Genomic DNA, 21,303 nt, shown 5'->3' with positions numbered 1-21,303 from the left:
GCCAGCTCAGGTTGGTGTCAGGGAACAATGAGCCATGAACTTCTTCAAGCTACAAATGGAGGGTCACTTTCCCCTGAGGCAGTGCGGCAGCACAAAAACAACATGCACTCAAGCAAAAGCAGAGCTCTCATTCATGTGTATGTTAGACTGAGAGCTAAAACGCGTGCGGTGACCTTTCATCATGTCAAACCTTCAGAGATACGATGCTTAAACCTCAACATGATTAGAGTTTTGACCTTTTTAGCTGCAGGTGTTCAACTGGAAATCTCAAATTCAAATCATATGGTGTTATTTCTCCTATTAGATTCACAGTAGTTCATTCTTAATGTCTAAAGTCTAAAGAATACAAAAATATATGTTTAAGCTTATGAGCTGATGATGGAGTGTTTATTTTCGTTTTCAGTCTCATTTGTGTACTTTTGCTTGAAAGTAATTACAAAAAAACATTTTATGCTCTAAAATATTCGTCACCACATCATTTTTAATATTTCAGCGTTTGAATTGTTGGTTATTTGTTGAATATCTCTAACTGGAGATCATGCAGTATGTTTGTGTATATTTGCAGGAGCAACCAAACTTAAACTTGACGCACTCTCTGTTTTCTAAGTGGGACATTTGCTTTGCTCTTTATCTGTGAGACTGTGAGACCTCTTGGATCACTTCCTTTCAAAGCTGTACATGCGCACACACAAACATGTACGGTGGTACACACACATAAACTATGTGATGTTACTGTGCTCTGACAGGAAATAACCTCAATACTGGAAAGCGGCTGTTCTTTGTAGCTGAATGTAATGAAGAAGATGCCTTCTGCTGCCACCATCGTTGTGTTTTTGCTCTCCTGCTTCTCCATCGCCTCCATAGGTATGGTAAAAAATTATTGTGTTCGTGTTTATATTTTTAGCTTTTATTTCTAAACTTACTGGTTATGTTTTTTTTTTAAAAGTTCTAAGTATTTTTAACATGTCAGTTTCCAACAATAATTCTTCAAGACTCCACAAATACTTGATCTGTTGTCCGTGACACCTGTAAAATACCCAAAGCATGACATACTATTTTAGATTTCCATGTTTCTGTTTTGTTTATTTGTCAATATATATATATATATATATATATATATGTATGTGCTTCTATATATATATATATGTATGTGCTTCTATATATATATATATGTGCTTCTATACATATATATATATATATATATGTGTGTGTGTGTGTGTGAACATAGCCTGTTTCAATTTTTGCCAATATCATTGTTATGATTTGCTGCTGCTGATAATTGTGCTGCTCTTTCCTCTTATTATCATATTTTGTCTTTTTCCTCACTAAAAAGGTTTTCTAGCTCATAAGCCAAAAGAAGATAATAATTTCCTTCAAATATGATAACTTAAGATATGATTGTTGATGAAAACTAGACTTTTCTAGCATGACTATTCTTATTTTTTCACAAGATTCCTCTCTGTTTCTTTATCTTTCAGGCTCTCAGGATGATTGTGTGTACGCTGCAACAGGCTCAAACTTCACTGTGTCACTTAAATATAAGTTAAAGGAATCAGAGAGCCTGAGATGGTTCAAGGACGCAAGCGTAATCTTTTATCGCAGACAGAAAAAGGTGATCACAGGGAAAAATTATGATGTTGATTCAACTGGATCACTAAAGCTGACACAACTGACCAAAGACATGTCAGGACAATACAGCCCAGTGGTTATCAATGAAGATGGAATAAATGTAGAAGATTTACAAATTGTGCGTTTGTGTGTATTAGGTAGGTAAAAATACATTGTTTAACCAAAACAAATGTATGTACAAACACATTAAGATATTAATGTTAATATTCTGAAGCCACTCCTCAGATTTGTCATGCAGCAATATTTGTTGTTCTTTTTTTAATTAATGTATTATCAGCCTTGCCTAATATACTGTTGATATAATCTAATTTGCTTTACTCAGACCGTGTGCAGAAGCCCACTGTGACGACAAAGACGTGTACAGATAATGGACATGTCAATTTTACTTGCAGTGTTGGTCAGGTAAGTAAAATGTTCATTAATTATTATTTTTTACTTATTCTTCAAATGGCAAACTCATAATTAAAGGTTAAAAGAACCTGTGAAAAAAGAGCTTCAGTAACCTCACTTGCTTTACTCTGAAATTCATCATGAATGAACTGCAGACACTTGACAACAAACATCCGCACACAGACACTGCTCTGTCAACAAGGGAGAATCAGAATAAGAACCAGCCCATTTACCGATTGCCAGAGTGTAGGTAGGTTGAGTTAAATCATGATGGCAGGCTGCTGTGGATGGCCGTTCTCTTTTTCTCAGGTCACAACTTTAGTTAAGAGGCACAAAATCCACTAAATAGCTTTTCTAGAGATTTCCTGATCCTCTTTAAATTCAAGTTCACTTACTGAGACTCTGATAAACTATCAGCTCCGTGATCAGTAATATTTTCTTTTTTTTCCCCCGAGTTCAATAAACACACACTCCTTGAAAATAACATTGTCTTCCACAGAATGAGAAGATCACATGGTTAATGGATGGTGAAATGTTGGAAGAAAAAGGGAAGACGCTGACCAGAGTAGCCAAAGATGTGCTAAACGCTAATTTCTCTTGCAATGTTTCCAACCTGGTCAGCTCTGAGATCAGTCTGCCTGTTCAACAAAACTGCTATAAGCCCAGTAAGTATAAGTGATAAAATGTTATATTCACAACAAAAGATGTTTTGCTCACAATTGATGAAAAACTTTGCAACACTTGTGCATGTGCAGATGTGCATGGCTTCTCTGCAGACTGTGGTCTGAAGAAAGAAAACAGGATATAATATAATCATGCAGCATCAGTGAGGAGGCGAAGCACTGTGTGCAGGACACCTACAGTTTCATTTTATAGACGTTTATCAGCTTCAGACTGAACGTCCAAACTGGGTTCAGCGCTCACAAAAATGTAAACAAGTAAAGAAAATCAATTTAAAAATCAACCTGAACAATTAAAAATCACTGTCTGATCTGATGTGACTACAGACCAGAAAGGGCAAAATTTATTATGAAATATCAGCTGATAGTCACTGAGTTGTATCTAATTCACTGTTTAGAATCTGTATATGAAGAGAAGCACATTTCCTCACAGATTTTGTAGTTTTGCAAGTAGATTGTCACAAAAGGTCACTGAAAGTAACTGGGACATGCAGGAAGTCAGACACTGAAGTCAGACAGTTTACGCGCTCGGTAGTCATTCAAACAATGCAACGTAGACACTTTTGCACGGAAGCGTTGTTTATGCTGTGGTGTCCAGTGTGGTCTGTCTGCTGTAGACAGTGTGAAATAGAATAGACAAGAAAAAAGAAACGTTTCAATTTAAAATTAATTTTACTGATTTATTTATTGATTAATCGATTTATTTCTGAATTGTTTGTTGTCTTGTGTTGACAGAAATATACTTTTCTGCTGCCTTAGTTTAAATGTTTATTGATTGTGAAAGTGACAGTTCAGGACTTTTGAAGCACAATTTTTCATGTTACTCTCTTGCCATTTCTTCTTTTCTATTCAAAGATTCAAACGATGTTTGTGGCCTGTTTGGTCCAATAGATGATAACTTTGTTGTGTAATCAATGTGTATTTAATATTGATGCAACCAAATCTTCTATGCTCAGTGCAGAAACCTCACGTGACGGTGAACTGTGCGGGCGAGTCCGAAGTTACATTTACGTGCTCTGTTAGTCAGGTGAGAACAATGTTGAATACATTTCATTTGATTTCACTATATGTATATATACATATACATATATATATAGATAGATAGATATATAGATATATATATAGATATATCTAATTATAAGCATAATTATGTGTTTATCTGTCGAGAAACTCATTTTATGAATTGAACTAAGTGCTAACTTGAGGAACCAGCTTTTTTAATGCATGTATGAATTAGGCTCATATTTGCATGTTTTTATTATGTCAATATATGATAATAAAGGCAGAGTGTAGGGAAAGCAAAACTGATCTCTATTTTCTAACCTGTGGGCAACAATTGTCTTTCAGTCATGTTTTGACTTGACTATGAGGTCATTGTAGAGCTAATCATGACAAACTGACTCAAAGTCACTTTTCCTACAGATTTTCTTTCCTCATGAAGACTCTGCTTATAGCAAAAGATACTTAGATGTGATTAAGAATTTCTCTGCCAAACAACCAGCTCTATAGTAGTGACTGTTCTCAGTCATCTTTTTGTTTTATTTTTCTCAATTAATTACAGACACAGGCAAGAAAATTACATTATAAACTACAGTTTTAAAGTAAAGCTGTAATTTTGCAATTTCAAAAGAAAGATTGTTACAAGCCTTTTTCTGATCCTGACACTGAAACACACACACACACACACACACACACACACACACACACACACACACACACACACTGGATAACTAAATAAAATTTAAAAAAATATATTTGCCGTCAAAATATATTTAGTATGCTTGCTCTTATACTTGGAGGCTTAAAACTTTAGCAAATCCATTAATCATCTTTTCTTCAACAGAAATACAATAATCTGGAATTTAAATGGTTTAACGAGGAAAACAAGCTGCAGGGATCAGGAGAGACACTTACAAGGAAAACCGACGATGTGGTAAACACCAACTTCTTTTGCAATGTTTCAAACTCCATCAGCTCTGAGATCAGTGACCCTGCTGTACAAAAGTGCTCAAAACCCTGTAAGTATTATTTCTATCAACTGTCCATTCAAATAGTTATGACACTGACCATTTTACACTCGTGTCATGATAAAATATATTTCTTCTTCTCTTGTTTTATTCCTGAAGCTTTTCCTAATGAATTATTTGGAATTAGCATCTGGGTTTTCATAGGAGGCGGCGCAGGTACGTGTCATGTTCTGTGCAGTCATCAGATTATATGCAGTTACTCTGAAAATCATAGGAATGAAACTTCACACACCAAACCCATGAATTCTCTATTTTTTCCATGTGTAATACAATTCATGTTATTCTCCATCAGGTCTTCTTATTTTGGTGATCGTCACTGCCACAGTTTGTTGTGTCCGGGCCAGACGAAAGAGACGCATATGATAAACAGTAAATGTATTTACTTATATACTGTTATTATTATTTTAGTTCATGTTAAAAATATAAGCCACTGCGCTAAGACAGAACATCTTAAAAACTATTTTACTTACGTAAATGACTTCGTTCACCCATGTACAGCCCATCCATTCACCATTCATTGTGCATGTAGGTTACTTGAGGAGCTCCCTAAGGCTCAGTCTTAGGTCCATTAGATTTATATTATTTGTACTGGGTTATGGTTAAGATTACTTGCATTCAGTTCAAAATATTTACATACAGCAGATAATGATTCACTTCAAGGGACTTCAAACTTCAAGTTGCACAGTGCAGGATTTCAATAAGGAGAGATCACTTGAAAGAATTGAACATGATTTACTGAAATGAAGAAATGAATGAATTTGGCGATTAGACTCTGATGACAGAACGGAGCCCCAGCAGTGACTGGATTTAGGACAGGACCCCCCAGTGTCTAGATGCTGGGGGTGGTAAAGATAAAGACTGAGCCTTTGATGGAGCTCTGACTGAAGTGTCTGTGAGATGGAGATGGAGAGGAGGTCGGTTGCACAAATTACAGTCTGAAAGGTAGAATAACAGTGAGCAGAGATTTAAACCACACAGACTGGAGGCTGATTGGCCCAAAGAAGGCGAGCAGGAAGTAGATTAGACTAGAGTAAAGATGACAGTATTGAAATTGACAGAAGAGACTGAACACCCAGAGAAACTGATTACAGATGTTACTTACTGAACTTATGCATAAGCTTCATGTTCACTATTCATGTTGCGGGACATTGTTTAAATGAACATGGAAGTACCAGGACCTGTGCAGTCCCTGGCACAGAAATGTAAACAGTAGCTGAGAGGTGTGTTTCTTAACACATAGTAAGTAAATGCTGTGTAGCTACTCTAAACAATTGCAGCTGATCATAAGATGTAAGATAATCATAGCTTCATTTTTTAATTGAGAAGTTGCTGGATTGTTCTGACACGATGAGTTGGTATACTTTCTTGTTAGTAAGCCAGCTTGATTCATTTTTGGGTGCATTATTCACTTTGACAGTAACTATAATAATAATAATAATGTTACATCATTAAATAAACAAACAACAAAGTTGTGTGTCTAATTATATGCCATTTGTTTACATTGTATTTGTTACTTTGTTGAAATATGGGGAAGCTGTGACACTCATTTGAACAACATCACTGCGAGTGCGACTGCTTCTTCTGTAAAACTAAGCTGTTATCCCTACATTTAAATGACATCTCGTCTCTTAGCTGCTGTCTCATTCCTGCTGTAGCTGGACTGCATGGTTCTTAAACCAGATCTGACAAACAATGCTTATTGGCAACATGCTGAAATAATGATGGTCTTAAAACAAGATTAACAAATAATAGTGCACCAGAGTCATTTTTAATTACATTAGCATTACATTAGTTAACATTAAATACACTTGGAGCTTTGAGATTCTTCAGTTCTGGGATCCAGGGGCCATTGCCAGCTCTGATTGATGAGCTAAATTCTCCAGCACGGCACAACATTGTTCATTCTTTGTAGTATGGCTGCAAAGGAAATCAGATTCTTTATATTTATTCTTTTTTCTAAGCTGACACAGGCCCGTCAAATCCATATTCTTACATATCCTTAGCAGTGGAAGGCTTTGCTCTTTTCTTGTTAAAAACACTGAAAGATGATTCTGCAGGTCTGACCTGCCGCCTATGCTTATTTCAACAGATGGCAGGTCAGAGACCTTTGTTTGCAGTGGACGAATCAAGAACAGCAACAGCATCACCTTCAGCAGAACCACTTGACAAAACCTCTATAAACAACAGCATGTTCAGCAGAGTCCCAGAGCCATACTTCTATACAGCCTGTGGTCTGAAGACAGACAACAGGAAACAGGATACGATATAAACACCATTCAATCTGAGTGCTGAGGTGACGTGATGTTTGCAGGACGCCCACAGAGTTTCATTTTGATGTTTGTCAGGTTCATTGTGAATGTACAAAGAAAATTATAGATTACAGGAATTTAACCCTAAATAAGTGGGTCATTTAACGATCATTCAGTGATTAGATCAGAAATGCAAACCTTATTATGATTGTCAGTGATATGTAAAACTAATGTATTTTATTACAACATCTCCTGATGTGTAGTTTTGTAACCAGACCTTCACAAAGAAATATTGTTTATGCTATATGTGTTAATGCTTTTGTTTAGGTCTTTCATTTTGGAGGAAATAAGCTTCAGTCTCTTTTGCTAGGCAGGTTCGTGCTGTATATTGTTAATGAGAGCAACAATTCAGGATTTTATTAGTATCTGTTGTGCATTTTTCTTTGTTCTGATTTGGAGATTTTCATGTTTGAACCACATGCTGGACAAGAAATTAACCTTGAAATTAAAGCAAAATGATAAAAATATTTTTTTCTCAAATAAAAAACACACAAGCTGTAGAAAAGAATTAAGGATTAAAAATTAAGAACAGAAGTGTGTGTTTTGGTTAAACTAAGAGCAGAATAGATTTATTGTGGTCATGTGAATATGAATATTTCTCTTAGTATTCCTCTTTATGCCTCACCAAAAATAAAATTAATAAGTCTATTCACTTGGACACTTTTCACCATATTAACTTATCAGCTGAATGTTTTAAATATATTATACTGATATGTATATGACCATGTTTTTTTATCAATTTTTATAATGTTCTTAATATATTTACAAAAATAAAGTGTGCTGATGGATCACAGGTCCCCGTGTAATCAGTCAGACCAAATGTATATGCTCATATATTCGAGTTCCAAGTGTCAAAGAAGTGTTTAGGCAGATCAAAAGTCATGACTCCATGCACTGTTAAACCTCACACTCGAGGTGTTATGTGAATTGTAAAATGTTATGATTGAAACCACTAAAAGGGCCTAACTAAAGGCCTACGTCTTGCAGTTTAAATGTTCTTTAGTTTTAAGACAGACTGTCTATCACAGACCCCATACAATTCAAGAGGGTGGACCAGCAGACTACATATTACACTAAAATGTTCTAAAGTGTTGGGATACATCTATCTATCTATCTATCTAGATAGATAGATAGATAGATAGATAGATAGATAAATGTATGTATATATATATATATATATATATATATATATATATATATATATATATTGAAGATATGCGTAGCTTATTTGGGAGTTTAAAAATGTGTTAGGTAGGATGTAGAATTATTGTAGAGACACTGACACTGCCCTGGATGCAATAAAGGCCTGAGTGTGTCATGAATTTAGGAGTAGATTTCTAGGAGACCCTCCCCCACTTTGAACTGTGAAAGTAAGACAAAGAGAAGTTAATGTTGAGTGGAAATTCCCCAGGGGAGACCTGTGTGGGGGTCTCAGTGTTTGTAATATGTTAACTCTGTTTTCTCTGTTGTGTAGAGGAATTTGGTGTAGCTTAGGTGAGGAGATTACTTTTATGACCGGCAGGAAGTCACGTACACAGAGACACACACACAGTGCTTTGACTGTTACGACGCACCCACACCTACATGCACAGTCACTCACGTGCACTCACATAGACACACGGGTACGCGCGCACACAGGCACTCACGTGCTCGTGCATACACACACAAACACAGAGTTTCCAGCACACAATGGGGTTTTATGATGGGGTCGCTTCTACAAAACTGTGTTTCACAGACAAAGCAATGAAGATCTGCAGAGGGACACCGGCCTTGCACATCTCCCCTTCTAGAAGATGCATGCTTAAATGAAGATGAATAAAGATGAATAAAGGTTTTGTGAAATGACTTCTGAGTTCCGGTGCCGTCTGTGGATGCCCAAGGAATAAAAAGAACCGGGGTGAAACTGATTTCGTAACAATATATATACACACACACACACATATATAGACATATATGTGTGTGTGTGGATAAAGAGAGAGAGAGAGACAGATCATGGTGGGTATCCTGGACCAGCCCTGCTGGGTGATGTTCAGTGTATAAAACCTTTCTTGTCAACTGGGGTTCAAACCAGGGTCTCTCATTGTTGACCAGTCCACATCACACTAAACCCCTGCGGTGCTTCCTGTGGGTGAATTCGTAACCCTACCTACATTAATTTAATAAAACGTGTTGTGGAAGTTTTCCATTAAATAAAGCCTGCAGACGAGCGGTGAGCAGTAGCTAACATTCTTTAATCAAAACAAAGAACAGAAAAACCCAGCTTGGTGGAGCCTGCATGATCGCGGGGCAAACGGTCAGCAGAGTCTCACTGAGCCTAGCATGGCTCTCAGTTAAATAAGGCAGTACACAGCTGTTTCACACCTTAAGGTCCACACTCCCTTGCTACCTCCCTTGATTTAAAGCTTAAGATAAAGATGAATAAATAAAGTTAATTATTTAAAAGTTTCTGATAATAAACACATGGACAAATAATAAGGCTGTCACGGCCTGGAGGTTCAGCTGGTCGCTGATCAGCTGTCTCTCCCTCTTTCTCTCTAGTCCTCTCTCTCTCTCCCTCTCTCTCGCCAGGGCTGAACTCATTATGGGTTCACGCCCTTGGCCCACGCCCTCGGAGGAAGAAACACCTGTGCCTCATCAGTGTGGATGGTATTTAAGACAGGAAGCAACGGCTGTTCTTTGCTGGATCGTTGTGAGAATCGCGTCAGTGAAAGTCGAGCATCCCAGCAAGTACTTTCCCGTGCAGTGTGTGTTTAGAATCTAACAAGCGTTTCTTTGTGTACAGATTCCCTGGACTGTTTCCCTGGTGTGCGAGTGGATTCGTGTTTGGATTGTGTGGAGAGAGACGAGCGTGTTCCCCTGGATTTTCCCCGGAACCCTGCCCCCCTCACCTTTTGTACATAGCACTGCCCCGCATCTGTGTATATACACTCATTGGACATTGTTCTTTAATAAATTCTCTTGTGTGCATCATCCCCAGAGTCCAGCGCGTGAGTCCACCTTGTACTTCGTGACAAAGGCACAGATTACCCAAGTAGTTGTAACTGTAACTATTAGCTCATGGTGGTTGTAGCTGGAGGTGACCCTGTGGCAGAGAGCTGTTCAAAAGTTTTTGACCATTCAAAAGAATAATCTGTGACCTTTATATAAAGAAAAAAGGAAATGTCATTTGCTCCAAAGATTTGACTAAAACAACCACAAACTTGCACAAAGTGACAACATGAGAAAAGCTTATGAGTCTGATTAATATAATGTGGACCTGCTCATTTCTCATCGTGACTTCTAATCTAATTTGTAAAATCAGATGTTATCCACTATTACTAATATAATACCATAAAGGTTCTTCCTGTTTGTAGCAGCTTTGTACTACATGCATCTGTAATATAATGGTGCCACCCTGTGGACAACAAGCAAATATGTTTGTTTTTATATCTATTAAATGAAGTGTTGAGTCTGCAGCTACTGTATGAGCAGGAAACAAATGCTGTTCTGTGAGTGTTTTCCTTTCATCGTCAAAGCTGAACTCATATTTTTTTACATACACTAACAGTAACACAGTGGAGCAGGTGTGGGCAAGTGTCCTGTTGTTTTTTAAAAAAAGAAATTTAATTAAACAAGATTGAAACAGTCACAGTGACCTCAGCACAGTCAGTTGGCACCTTTTCTATTAGATCAGCGAGTAAGAAATTCTGAGGGCTTTTCTGATGTGTGATACTGAAAACGGGGAAAGTAATGCTTTCCACACCAGAAAAAGTTTGAGATCTGACATAAATTAAGTAAATGCCCATTTTTTCCATGACGTTAGATGATGTGCTGTTACCTCCTCATCTGTGGTTTTTTTTTTTTGGTTTTTAACGACATCTCCATTTGTGTAGGTGTTTATGGTCGGTGTCCCACCATGCTGGAATCACATTATGTGAATGTGTGTTAGTTTGGTAAATAATCAAGCGGATAGATCAAATAAAATAAGTCCCCGCTGTGTGTCAGGCACTAATGTTGGTGTCATTTCCTTGGTGTCAGTGACTCATTTGCAATAATAGCGACACCAGAAGTCATTAGTTGACCGCTGTAGTTTGATCGTCACAGAAAAAATAAAAATATCCTTGAAGAGTTTTGGTCTCCACCTTTTTGTATGAAAGCTCTCTTTTTCCTCATCACACCAAAGTCTGTGAAATCAAAGAAATCTAAGCTGTTTCGACACACTGTTGACTTCAACGAGCTTGAGTGGAACGAACCACTGGAAACAATGGCTTTGACAGGTCGTGTGATGTGTGTAAAGTTAAAAGATTATAAACCTTTTCCTTCATAATGTGTACAAACCAGAATTTTTTATTTTTGTGTATCTGTATGCAAACAGAGACAGAAAAAGGAACAAGATTAAGGTACTAAAACCAAAACCAAAAGAAGTTTAGCATTGCTGAATGATATGATACCCAACAGAAGAGTTTAGTCTGGACCAGAGTGTTTTACAGAAAATGATACAAAGAGTTTCCTCCTGTTTCATTTACGACCAGGACCTGCACTGAGGCATCAAACCACATGTGAGAAGTGAGCTTTAGTTGCACTCTTAGACTTTCTTTTTTAATCAGACATCTACAGGTAGGACTCACACGTTACACACAGTTAGTGGTCTGAAAGAGCTTTTTTTGTGTCTTAAATCCATAAAAGATTTAATAATGTAATTGGAAAGAGTCCAAAATAAAAGGCTGGAAACTATCAATTTAACCGTCTTTCACTGGCAGATGCCATAAAGCCTCATGTATTTTCTCTCCTGTCAAATTCATGCACACATCTTCGCCCATAGATACCTGCATGTGCGATATGTTCTTTACTCAGCAGCTTCAAATGTAAAAGTCCGAGTGAGACAGAGATGTTGCTTCGCACCCTGTAGAGTTCTAGTGTGATGGGAGACTGGAACTTGGGCATGGTGTCTAAGAAGAACAGTATATTTAAGAACATAAGTCTACTAAAATCTATACTTTCTTTAACACATTAGCATTTTGTGTTTTTATGACAGAATAGCTAAATGGACGTGCAGGGGGTTTTGTGATTTACTTTTTATGTGGCACTTTTGTGATCTTTTGCATGTAACCTGCAAAGGGACTGCACATGCAAATAAGATTAATAATAAATAATAATAAGATTTTAGCTGCTACCTTCATCTCTTATAGGAATCGGCAGAGATGGTAAAACAAAAGCGGTCATTGAGTTCCATGGCATCATGGGAAACGTAGGAAGAAGTATTTTTGAAGCCTTACCCACAGTCTGGAGTAAAAATAAACATATATTGGTATGATGGTGGATGGTTGTTTTTTCCTATCATTAAAAAAAACCTCAAATTTGATGTTAGCTTCCAAAAGTGGACAAGAAAAAGATTTACATTTTAAAAAAAAAGTCTTATTAAAATCCAACAGGGACTTAACATTATGAGGGGGAAAGTGTCTCACCTAGATGAAGATTAATCAATTCAGCATCTTGAACTTTTCCCGGGGACAGGGCAGTGGTGCAAAGGCAACATGGACATGCACAGCTCTCATTTATGTGTATGTGCAGGAGTATCTGCAGGTAAAACGTGTGCAGTGACGGTGGCTGTCTGACCTTTCACCATGGCAAACCCTCAGAGGTAAGAGCTTTAAGCCTCCACATGATTACAGTTTTGACATTTTAACTGCAGGTGTTTAACTGGAAACAAATGCAGATATAATGTGTTCTTACATAACTTTAACTGTCATATTACATACTCGCTCATGGTTTTATGAGCTTTTATATTTCTCACTTGCTTTTGTTTTAAGTTTTACAATTTCACCTGCTACCCAGATTTCAGCAGTTTGGTGTTTGAACTTCTGGTTACCTTTTGAACATCTCTAATAGGAGATCACAGATATATTTATACTGCTGAACTAAAACTAAAAAAAGATGCACTCTGTCTTCTAAGTGTGACATTTGCTTGGCTTGCTTTGTTCTTTATCTGTGACAGCAGATGAGGCCTCTTGGATCACTTCCTTTCAAAACCATATATGCGCACACACGTGCGTGTACGGTGGCACACACACACATAAAATATGTGAAGTTACTGCGCTCTGACAGGAAATAACCTCGATAATGGAAAGAGGCTGTTCTTTTTAGCTGAATGTGATGAGAACAGTGAAGAAGATGGCTTCTGCTGTCAGCATCGCTGCGTTTCTGCTCTGCTGCTGCTTCGTTTCCTCCACAGGTATGTTTTAATTAATCTGTTTATTCTGTCAGGTTGAAGTTTTTATTGTTAAAATCCAAACTTATTGGTTTACATTTATACCATTTTTTTTGTCAAGGAAATACTCAATTGAACCTCTCAGCCATGGGCGCTACAAAGATACTTATCCTTTAAAAATACCCACAGAATGCAGTAAAAGTCTATATTTCTGTGTTTCTGTTTGAGTCTCTCAGTGGAAATCTATTTTGTGACTGTAAATAATATAGAAAAACTATTAAAACTACTTCTTTTATTTGTAGTAAACTAAACCATCCACAAATAATTTTACCAGTCCTTTAAATATGATTATTTTATTGAGGAAAAACTCAATAAAACTAAAGAGGAACTAACAAATGACCTGTAGTAATACTGTGGGGTAGGGCGGCTGACATGGGCGAGGGTAAAGGTTTAGTTCCTGCTGAGGTTTTGGGTGTGCAGGGTTTTTTTTTTATTATCATTATTATTATTTTTTAAAAACTGAACTCTGCTTTTCTTTTTCTATATTTGCTTCAAGCTTACTTTCCTTTTAGGTTGTGCTTTCATGCACATTCAAAAAAAGAGGCATGTCTTTGATTTTTGGGGGTGAACTGAAAACCTCGGCCATAAATACATCAATGTTAGACAAAAGAAACAGTCCAGAACGTTCTGCAGACGAAACCCATTGCTGCTGATGTGGTAACTTTGGTCTGAGATGGGGATGAACAGGAAGCGATGCAAAGGTGCAAAAGTAGAGGTGACCCATAGAAGCAGCGAGCGCTCAGTGCAGAAAAGGAGCTGTGAGAGCTGAACAATGGAAAGGATGAAGAATTAAAGTCATAAAAAGAGCAAAAAAAAATTACACTCAAAAATGTTTTAGTAAACTGAATTATATGAAATTGCATTTATGAATTTTTATATAAATATATATAAACTAATGGGTTATAAGAACATTAAAAACATAGAGTTTTAAAATTTAGTTTACGTCCATCAAATATTGTAATTCTTAATTTATGGTCACAAAACAAACTAATGAAAGTTGTTTCTGATGTAATTAAATCATAAAGATTCCCTTCTGTTCCCCCTTTTTCCTTTGAGCCGTTTACGTTTAAATCATTTCATGTTTATGTGAATAGATCTGATAAACGCTCAACAGGAGGCGAATTACAAAAAGCAGTTAAGTCATTTCTGTTGAACATACTGTGCATCTTATCGTTGCTGTTTTTTTAATGTCACCTCCTGCGGAGGCGTGATGATGGCGTTGGTGTCTGTTATATGCAGCCTTCACACATTCCTCTATTATTTGTCAGCATGACAGTTTGAAACGGGGTTATGAACTGCAAAAGTGACTTCACCCGTCAATACGGAACAATTCTGTGAATTTTTGTAGAGGAAACAGCTTCTTTAGAGACCAAGTGACTCATTCTACTCATGTTACTGCCTTAAAAATGCTTGTGATTGCAGTTGTCAAATTTGAATCCAATACTTTATATCACAGTTTATTTCAGTTAACATGTATTCTCGTAGGTGGAAGCTGTTGCTCCTCTGCTCTTCTGCAGGATTTATATGTCATGAGTTACATCATTTCACTTCTTCTTGGTTCACTGTGAGAGGTTTTGATGATTTCAGCAGATTTGCTAACAGCTATGTCTGATCTTAATACAGTGTAGTGCTGTCTGTTGTTAGTCCTTATGTCCTTTTTTAAAATGTTTTCTTAAGTACACATAAAAGAAAAAACTACATTTCTGGTGATGAGCTCTTGTAGTTGACAGGAAGTGGAAGGTATTCAAAGGTTCACATTACTGAGTCTAACTTGTGGTTTTCTGATTTAGAGCAGAAAAACACTTTTGTTTAAAGTTAAAGAAAACGGTGGTTTTGCTGAAATATTATTTATTTTTTTCATTTGCAATAACAAAGGTGTAGGGTAATTACTAATGAGCCACTTTGTGTCCTCCTCTGAGAAAAGGCTCACGCAGCCACGACTAGTGACTCAAAACGAGGTTTGGCTAGAAGCTAATTTTTTATAATCATCCTGGAAAATATTAATGTTGTGCTTCATGAGAACATGACTTATATAACCACTCATTTCCTGTGGTTCCCTTCACAGAAATTGAAACTGTGTCAAAGTTGTTCACTGATTGCAAAATCTATTTTACTGAGAACTGTTTTTACATGTTCAGTGTATTTTGTCTGCTCAGCACCTCGTGATCTCTGATAGATTCCAGTCACCACTTCAAACATTTACAAATAAAATATATTGATGGCAAACCTTTCACCTTTAGAGCATGTTTAGATGAGGATGCCATCGCTGCACACTGTGGTCTGAAGAGAGGCAACAGGATGAAATGTAACCATCATCCAGCCTCAGTGAAGGAGTAAAGTGATGTGTGCAGGACGCCCACAGAATATAATGTTACAGACGTTTGTCAGCTCAATCAGTCGAAACTAACTATACTCAGCTTCTTACTGACATTATGCGACTAAACTACAACTGCTAACTTTATTCTAAAATACCAGCTTTTGTATGTTCAGAAGTAGAGTCTCACAAAAAGAAGTCAATCACAAAATACCAACTCAAGCAAGGCAATGTAGACACCTTTGTAAAGAAGCCACTACATTCAAGTTCCAGGAGAAATGAGCATTTGTACACAGCAAATTTCTGCTGTGTACTGGTTGTGAGAGTAATTAAAACCTGATCAAAACCCATCACTAAATTTAAGAGCAGCTTATGTTAGTTCCTAAAAAATGCACAGTAGATGGTGTTAGTTGGCGATGTCATTAACTACTAAACACACTGTTATGCCTAATACTTCAATTAGTCACCATCATGATGTCATGACAACTTTTGATATGAGATTAGTGATAGAGCTGTAGATGTATTGAAGTTTTGATTTTTTTGCTAGCTTAAAACTAGTAAAAACCTAAACTTGCTCTTATGGTAAGAAAAAAAATAACAATTTACCTCAGCTCTTATAAATTGATATATGATTGTTGTGAGCTTTTGTAACATGACTAATTTATGTTTTTCATCTGATTTTTCCTTCTTTCTTCACTTTCCTTTCTGTTTCAAAGGCTCCAAGGATGATTGTGTGTACGCTGCAACAGGCTCAAGCTTTACTGTGCCACTTAAACATGAGTTGAAGGAAACGGATAGCCTGAGATGGTTCAAGGGTGAAAACCAAATCTTTTATCGCAGACAGAAACAGGTGATCAAAGGGAAAAATGATGATGTTGATTCAAGTGGATCACTAAACCTGACACAACTGACCAAAGACATGTCAGGAAATTACAACCCACAGGTTCACAGCACAGAGGGAATAGATGTGGGGAAAAATTTAAAGAGTGTGCATTTGTGTGTATTAGGTAAGTAATAACACATTATACATACATTTTTTTGTGTTTGCACTACTTATATCAAAACAAGTAAGTGTGCTTATGCATCAGAAGCTGTTTTAGTCAATTAAAGGTAAATTGTTTGGTTTTATTATAAAGCCAGTGTTGAGTTTTATCAATCAACAATATTGGTAAATGTAGAAAAGCATTAACAGCAGTGGTTTATATAATGTTGATGCAATCAAATTTTCTTTACTCAGACCCCGTGCCGAAGCCCAAAGTGACGATGAAGTGTGATAAGACAAAAATCACTTTTACTTGCAATGTTATTAAGGTGGGTACATCATTTGTTGTTTCAGGTACAATTAAGTTAGAGTACTCTACAAATAATTGACTCATAATTAAGCTGTTGAAGAATCTGTAGACAAAAGCTGAAACCAAGCATGATTTGAAGTGTGCTGTCTATAAGCATTCACTCAGAGATGTTGTTTCAACAAGGCTTGGGTCTCTATGTATGTATTATTTAATTATATAGGCTTGGAAATTACTGAAAATGTATGAAAAGATAAATATATTACTAATTTTAGCCAGGTTTTATGCTAGACTTAAAATCTGAACCTTCCACTAAATCCACTAATTGTCTTTTCATTTACAGAGTGAAAATAATTTTCAGATCAAATGGTTTATGGATGATAAACCCGTAGAAAAAGAGACTGGCAAGGAGCTGACAAGACCAGTCAAAGACGTGCTAAATGCTCGTTTCTTTTGCAATGTTTTTAACCCCGTCAGCTCTGAGACCAGTGAGCCTGTTCAACAAGACTGCATTAAGTCCTGTATGTATTATGTGTTATCAAGTGTACAAATGTTCAAATGTGCCTTTTTCCAAATGTTCGTGAACTGAAGTGGTCATTTTATTGAGCTCATATGCTAACAAGATACTTTTCTTCTCCTTTTATTTTAAAGCTTTTCCTGACACACTATTTGGAATTAGCATCTGGGTTTTTGTGGGTGGTGGAGCAGGTAAGGTTTGTCTTCTGCTTAAAATCTTGACATCATATTGGGGCTATGGTGTGAAAATGCATAGGAAAGCTTCTGTTTTTTCACTCTTACATCTAATGCAATTTGCTGTTATTACTCACCATCAGGCATTGTTCTGGTGCTGATCCTAATTGTCATCATTTGTTGCATCCAGACCAAACGGAAGAGGCGTTTGCGACTAAAGGGTAAGAATGTGCTTATTTAAAATATAAGCTGCTGTACTCAGGCAAAACGTCTAAAAGTCTGTTTTAGTTAGCCCCTGTGAAGCCTCCCATTCTCCCTTCATTGTGCACTGATTGGATTGTCATTTGCAGACCTCCCGGAGCCTCATAATATATTACTTACATTTAAATGACTTATATTTTTACTGGGCCAAACAAATCTCCAAATTTTTTCATTTTCTTATTCATTTACATAACATGCCAAATCTTCCCTGTCTGTGTTAAACAGCTTATTCTGCTAAGGACTTCTTTTGAGCTTTTGTCCTTTTGCTAGTGCAAGTGCTGATGCTGGTACTCAGGGACAACAGGTGCTGACTGTCAGCACTTGATTGTCAGCACCTGTTGTCCCTGCTACAAAGGCCAGTTGCTGTCTGACCACACGTGCACTGGAGTTTGAACATGTGCAGAGACGTTGCATACAGTGATCAGTTTCTTCCTACAGCAGTTGAATCGCAGGGTTAAGGTGTGGAGAAGAGGCAGAGAATGATATACTGATTTCTGCACCAATAGGGTAACAGTTTCTGGTGGAGGCAGTGTGATTTTGTGAGGCTGTCTCAACTTCAGTGCAGAGAGATATTGAGATGAGATTCTTCAACAATGGCAATCTTTTATTTCTGCTGTCTGGGACCAGACTCTTTCCTCCAAGATGCTCACCCCCTCAGAGCGGGGTTTATCAGAGACTAACTCCAGTGTTTGGGAGTGGAAAGGATTGAATAGTCTGCCTGTAGGCCTTAGCACAACTGGCAGTGTTGGTTGAAGAATAGGATGGCATCCCACAGCAGTGTATGACCGAGCTGGTGACCAGCATGAGGAGCAGGTGCCAGGCTGTTGTGGCTGTATATGCTTCTTCTACATGCTACTGAGTCTAATGAAGCCAGTGTTTGTTGAATGAACAAGTGGTTAAATTGCCAATATGTCTTGTTTCTTCAGACTTCAGTCATCCAATCCAATAAATTCTGACACCAATCAAGAGTAAAGAGCAGTTTAAGCTGGTTAAGTTGCTGCATGGTCAGAAAGCATCTTTTTTATAAAACTAGGTGGAGTTTGAGTCTGATTTTTATGTGATGTGAGTCTCACAGAGCTCACTATCTGTTGAGCTATTCAGAAGTGAGTAAATATATTTAGTTAAAACTTTCAGTTCTCTTTTTTGCTGTTGTTCCAAAACAGTTTGTGCGACATGTCATGTCACAAACTGAATACAGCGATGCATTCAGTTGTTGGGTGTCGTTCTGTAGAAATACTTATAAAATACATGCTGTAATCTCTGTAGTTATCTGTGGTGGCTGACTTTCCACTCCTTCTCATTTATAATGTGCCCATTATAACTATTTCTGTCAGACTCTAAACCATCTCTTATGGGCTGGGTCTTTAAACAAGATTATCCAATAATGGGACATTATTTGCAAACTACTCTTCCATGACATTAGCATTAAATCAACTGACACTAAATACACCTGGAAGTTCTGGGATTCAGAGGTTATTGGTGGCTCTTCCTGACTGATGATCCATTCCTGGCTGTGATTAGTTTAGCTTAAACAGCCCTGTCACAGCCGTGTTATTAGTCTTAGCAGGCTTTGCCTCATTAGTGAAAGTGATTATGATTCTGCAGGTCTGACCTGTCACCTATATTTATTTTAACAGATGAAAGGGAGCTTCGCTTGCAATGGGCCAGTCAGGAACAACAACATCATCATCATCATCATCATCAACATCAACATCCAAATCAAAATCATTCTGATCAGCATCATCACCCCCACCACCACCATCAGCAGCAGCCGGCAGGCAACACCGGCCCTCGACAAAATCGCACTAAACAGCCACGCACCCAGCAGCGTCCCAGAGCGCCTGAGCCTGCCAACGGCCAACCTCAGCCCAGCCCCAGACGGGCTACGCAGGTAGGACACAGAAGTAGATGTGGACCTGGATAGCTAAGTTTTATAGACCAAAAATTATTTGTTTTTGTAGTTTTTGCTATTATTTCCACAAATTAGAATGAAAATTGAAAACGGCACAAGTGAGTCATGTGGAAATACATCATTTAGGTCTGATACATCAATTTTCACTCTCTTTCAGGCTTCCGCTCCAGCTGGTAATGGCGGCGAAGAGCAGCCTCCTCCTCTTCCTCAGCCCAGGAAGAAAACTCCAAAAGCACCAAAAGAGTGAAAAAACTTGAGCTTAGTATATTTAAATAATTTTTAACAAACTTAAAACAAAAGAAGTTTTCATCTTTTTAAAAGCTTGTCTCAAACTATAAATCTATTTGATAATGTGACGCTCAAACTTGGTCTGCCTTGAGAATAATGTAGGTTTCATATATATGTGTGTGTGTGTGTGTGTATGTATATCTATCTATCTATCTATCTATCTATCTATCTATCTATCTATATCTATATTTATATATATATATATATATATATATATATATATATATATATATATATATATATATATATATATATATATATATATATATATATATATATATATATATATATATATATATATATATATATATATCACAAATATTACATCGTTTTCGGATCCTCTTAGATTAGAAAGAGATTCTGCATGAGCAATCAGACTTTCACTTCATGTTTTTAAACTGTAACAGGATTACTGTTATTTCTATTCTTTTCATTTTTCGTTATACTTGAGTAAATTCTATGTTAAATACAAAGTAACTGTTTAATGTACACGGAGACAATTCTGTTTAATTCAACATTATACAGAATATTGCTATTAGTTGTTAGTTGTTGCTACTTATTCCATATTTACATCCTAGAAACAGTTTTACATTTTGGGAAATACTCTTATTTTCACATTACCTTTTTCAGCTCGACTTCTGCCAATATTTGTACGTTGAATACAGAACTTAGACCAGCAGCTGGTTAGCTTAGTTTAACTTGGCTTAGAATAGCTCAGATTCAAATAAAGTGGCTGATATTAGAATGGTAGAATTTTGTTTTGCCTCTTGACATTTGAGGCTTCCTACAAACATTTTGCCAGGTCAATCACAATGCAGACCGTATATAAAAGATGATGTCACCTACTGGTCTCTAAAGTTTCTAAAGACTATATACTCAAAAAATATTCCTGGCCCTCACAGCCCAACAAAGCCTGAACGATGCAATAATTACAAGAAATTCATTTTTTCAAACTACACTGGCAACTGAAAAACATGCATACTGCATTTGGCATTTTTTTTCCAATTTTTGTGTAAAAAAAGAAACTGATAATGTAAAGATATCAAAAACTCACAAAAGCTCATGTATCTTAATTGCATAAAGTCATCATTTTGTTTTTTTGTTGTTTTTTGTTGGGGTCCATGTTTTACAAACTAAGCATCATGTTATGGTCATGTGACTTGAAACTCAGAACTGAGACAATATGTTTTCATCAAAACAAAAAAAACCTGTTTCTACTGAGGACATCGATCGAATGGACAGATCGTTTTCCTTTACGTTGCTATAG

The 21,303-nt window shown here is 36.9% G+C and overlaps 2 protein-coding genes across 3 annotated transcripts; both read left to right on the top strand.

Moving 5' to 3' along the window:
- The first annotated feature begins 685 nt into the window (after positions 1-685).
- On the top strand, positions 686-8,083 carry LOC146360817 (T-cell surface antigen CD2-like). 2 transcript variants are annotated; one of them, XM_084921727.1, is made up of 9 exons: positions 686-864; positions 1,479-1,766; positions 1,952-2,031; positions 2,519-2,684; positions 3,656-3,726; positions 4,543-4,717; positions 4,826-4,882; positions 5,019-5,101; positions 6,816-8,083. In XM_084921727.1, the coding sequence occupies exons 1-8, from the start codon at positions 795-797 to the stop codon at positions 5,087-5,089; spliced, it is 978 nt and encodes a 325-aa protein (XP_084777853.1). In that variant the 5' UTR covers positions 686-794; the 3' UTR covers positions 5,090-5,101; positions 6,816-8,083. The 2 variants fall into 2 exon arrangements, with proteins under 2 accessions (XP_084777853.1, XP_084777854.1); XM_084921728.1 differs by having other exon boundaries at positions 792-864; positions 5,019-5,095.
- A 5,049-nt stretch (positions 8,084-13,132) lies between these two features.
- LOC146360816 (uncharacterized) lies at positions 13,133-20,211 on the top strand. The gene is made up of 8 exons (XM_084921726.1): positions 13,133-13,246; positions 16,313-16,603; positions 16,834-16,907; positions 17,229-17,406; positions 17,537-17,593; positions 17,719-17,796; positions 19,474-19,727; positions 19,906-20,211. Exons 1-8 carry the CDS (start codon positions 13,168-13,170, stop codon positions 19,993-19,995), a joined length of 1,101 nt encoding a protein of 366 aa, XP_084777852.1. The 5' UTR covers positions 13,133-13,167; the 3' UTR covers positions 19,996-20,211.
- The last annotated feature ends 1,092 nt before the right edge of the window (positions 20,212-21,303 follow it).

Source organism: Perissodus microlepis, chromosome 23 (assembly GCF_051167445.1).
Source record: "Perissodus microlepis isolate ML-2025 ecotype Zambia chromosome 23, ASM5116744v1, whole genome shotgun sequence".
Classification (NCBI taxonomy): domain Eukaryota; kingdom Metazoa; phylum Chordata; class Actinopteri; order Cichliformes; family Cichlidae; genus Perissodus; species Perissodus microlepis.
Note: the sequence above shows the minus strand (reverse complement) of the source record. Positions and strands in the feature narration are given on the sequence as shown.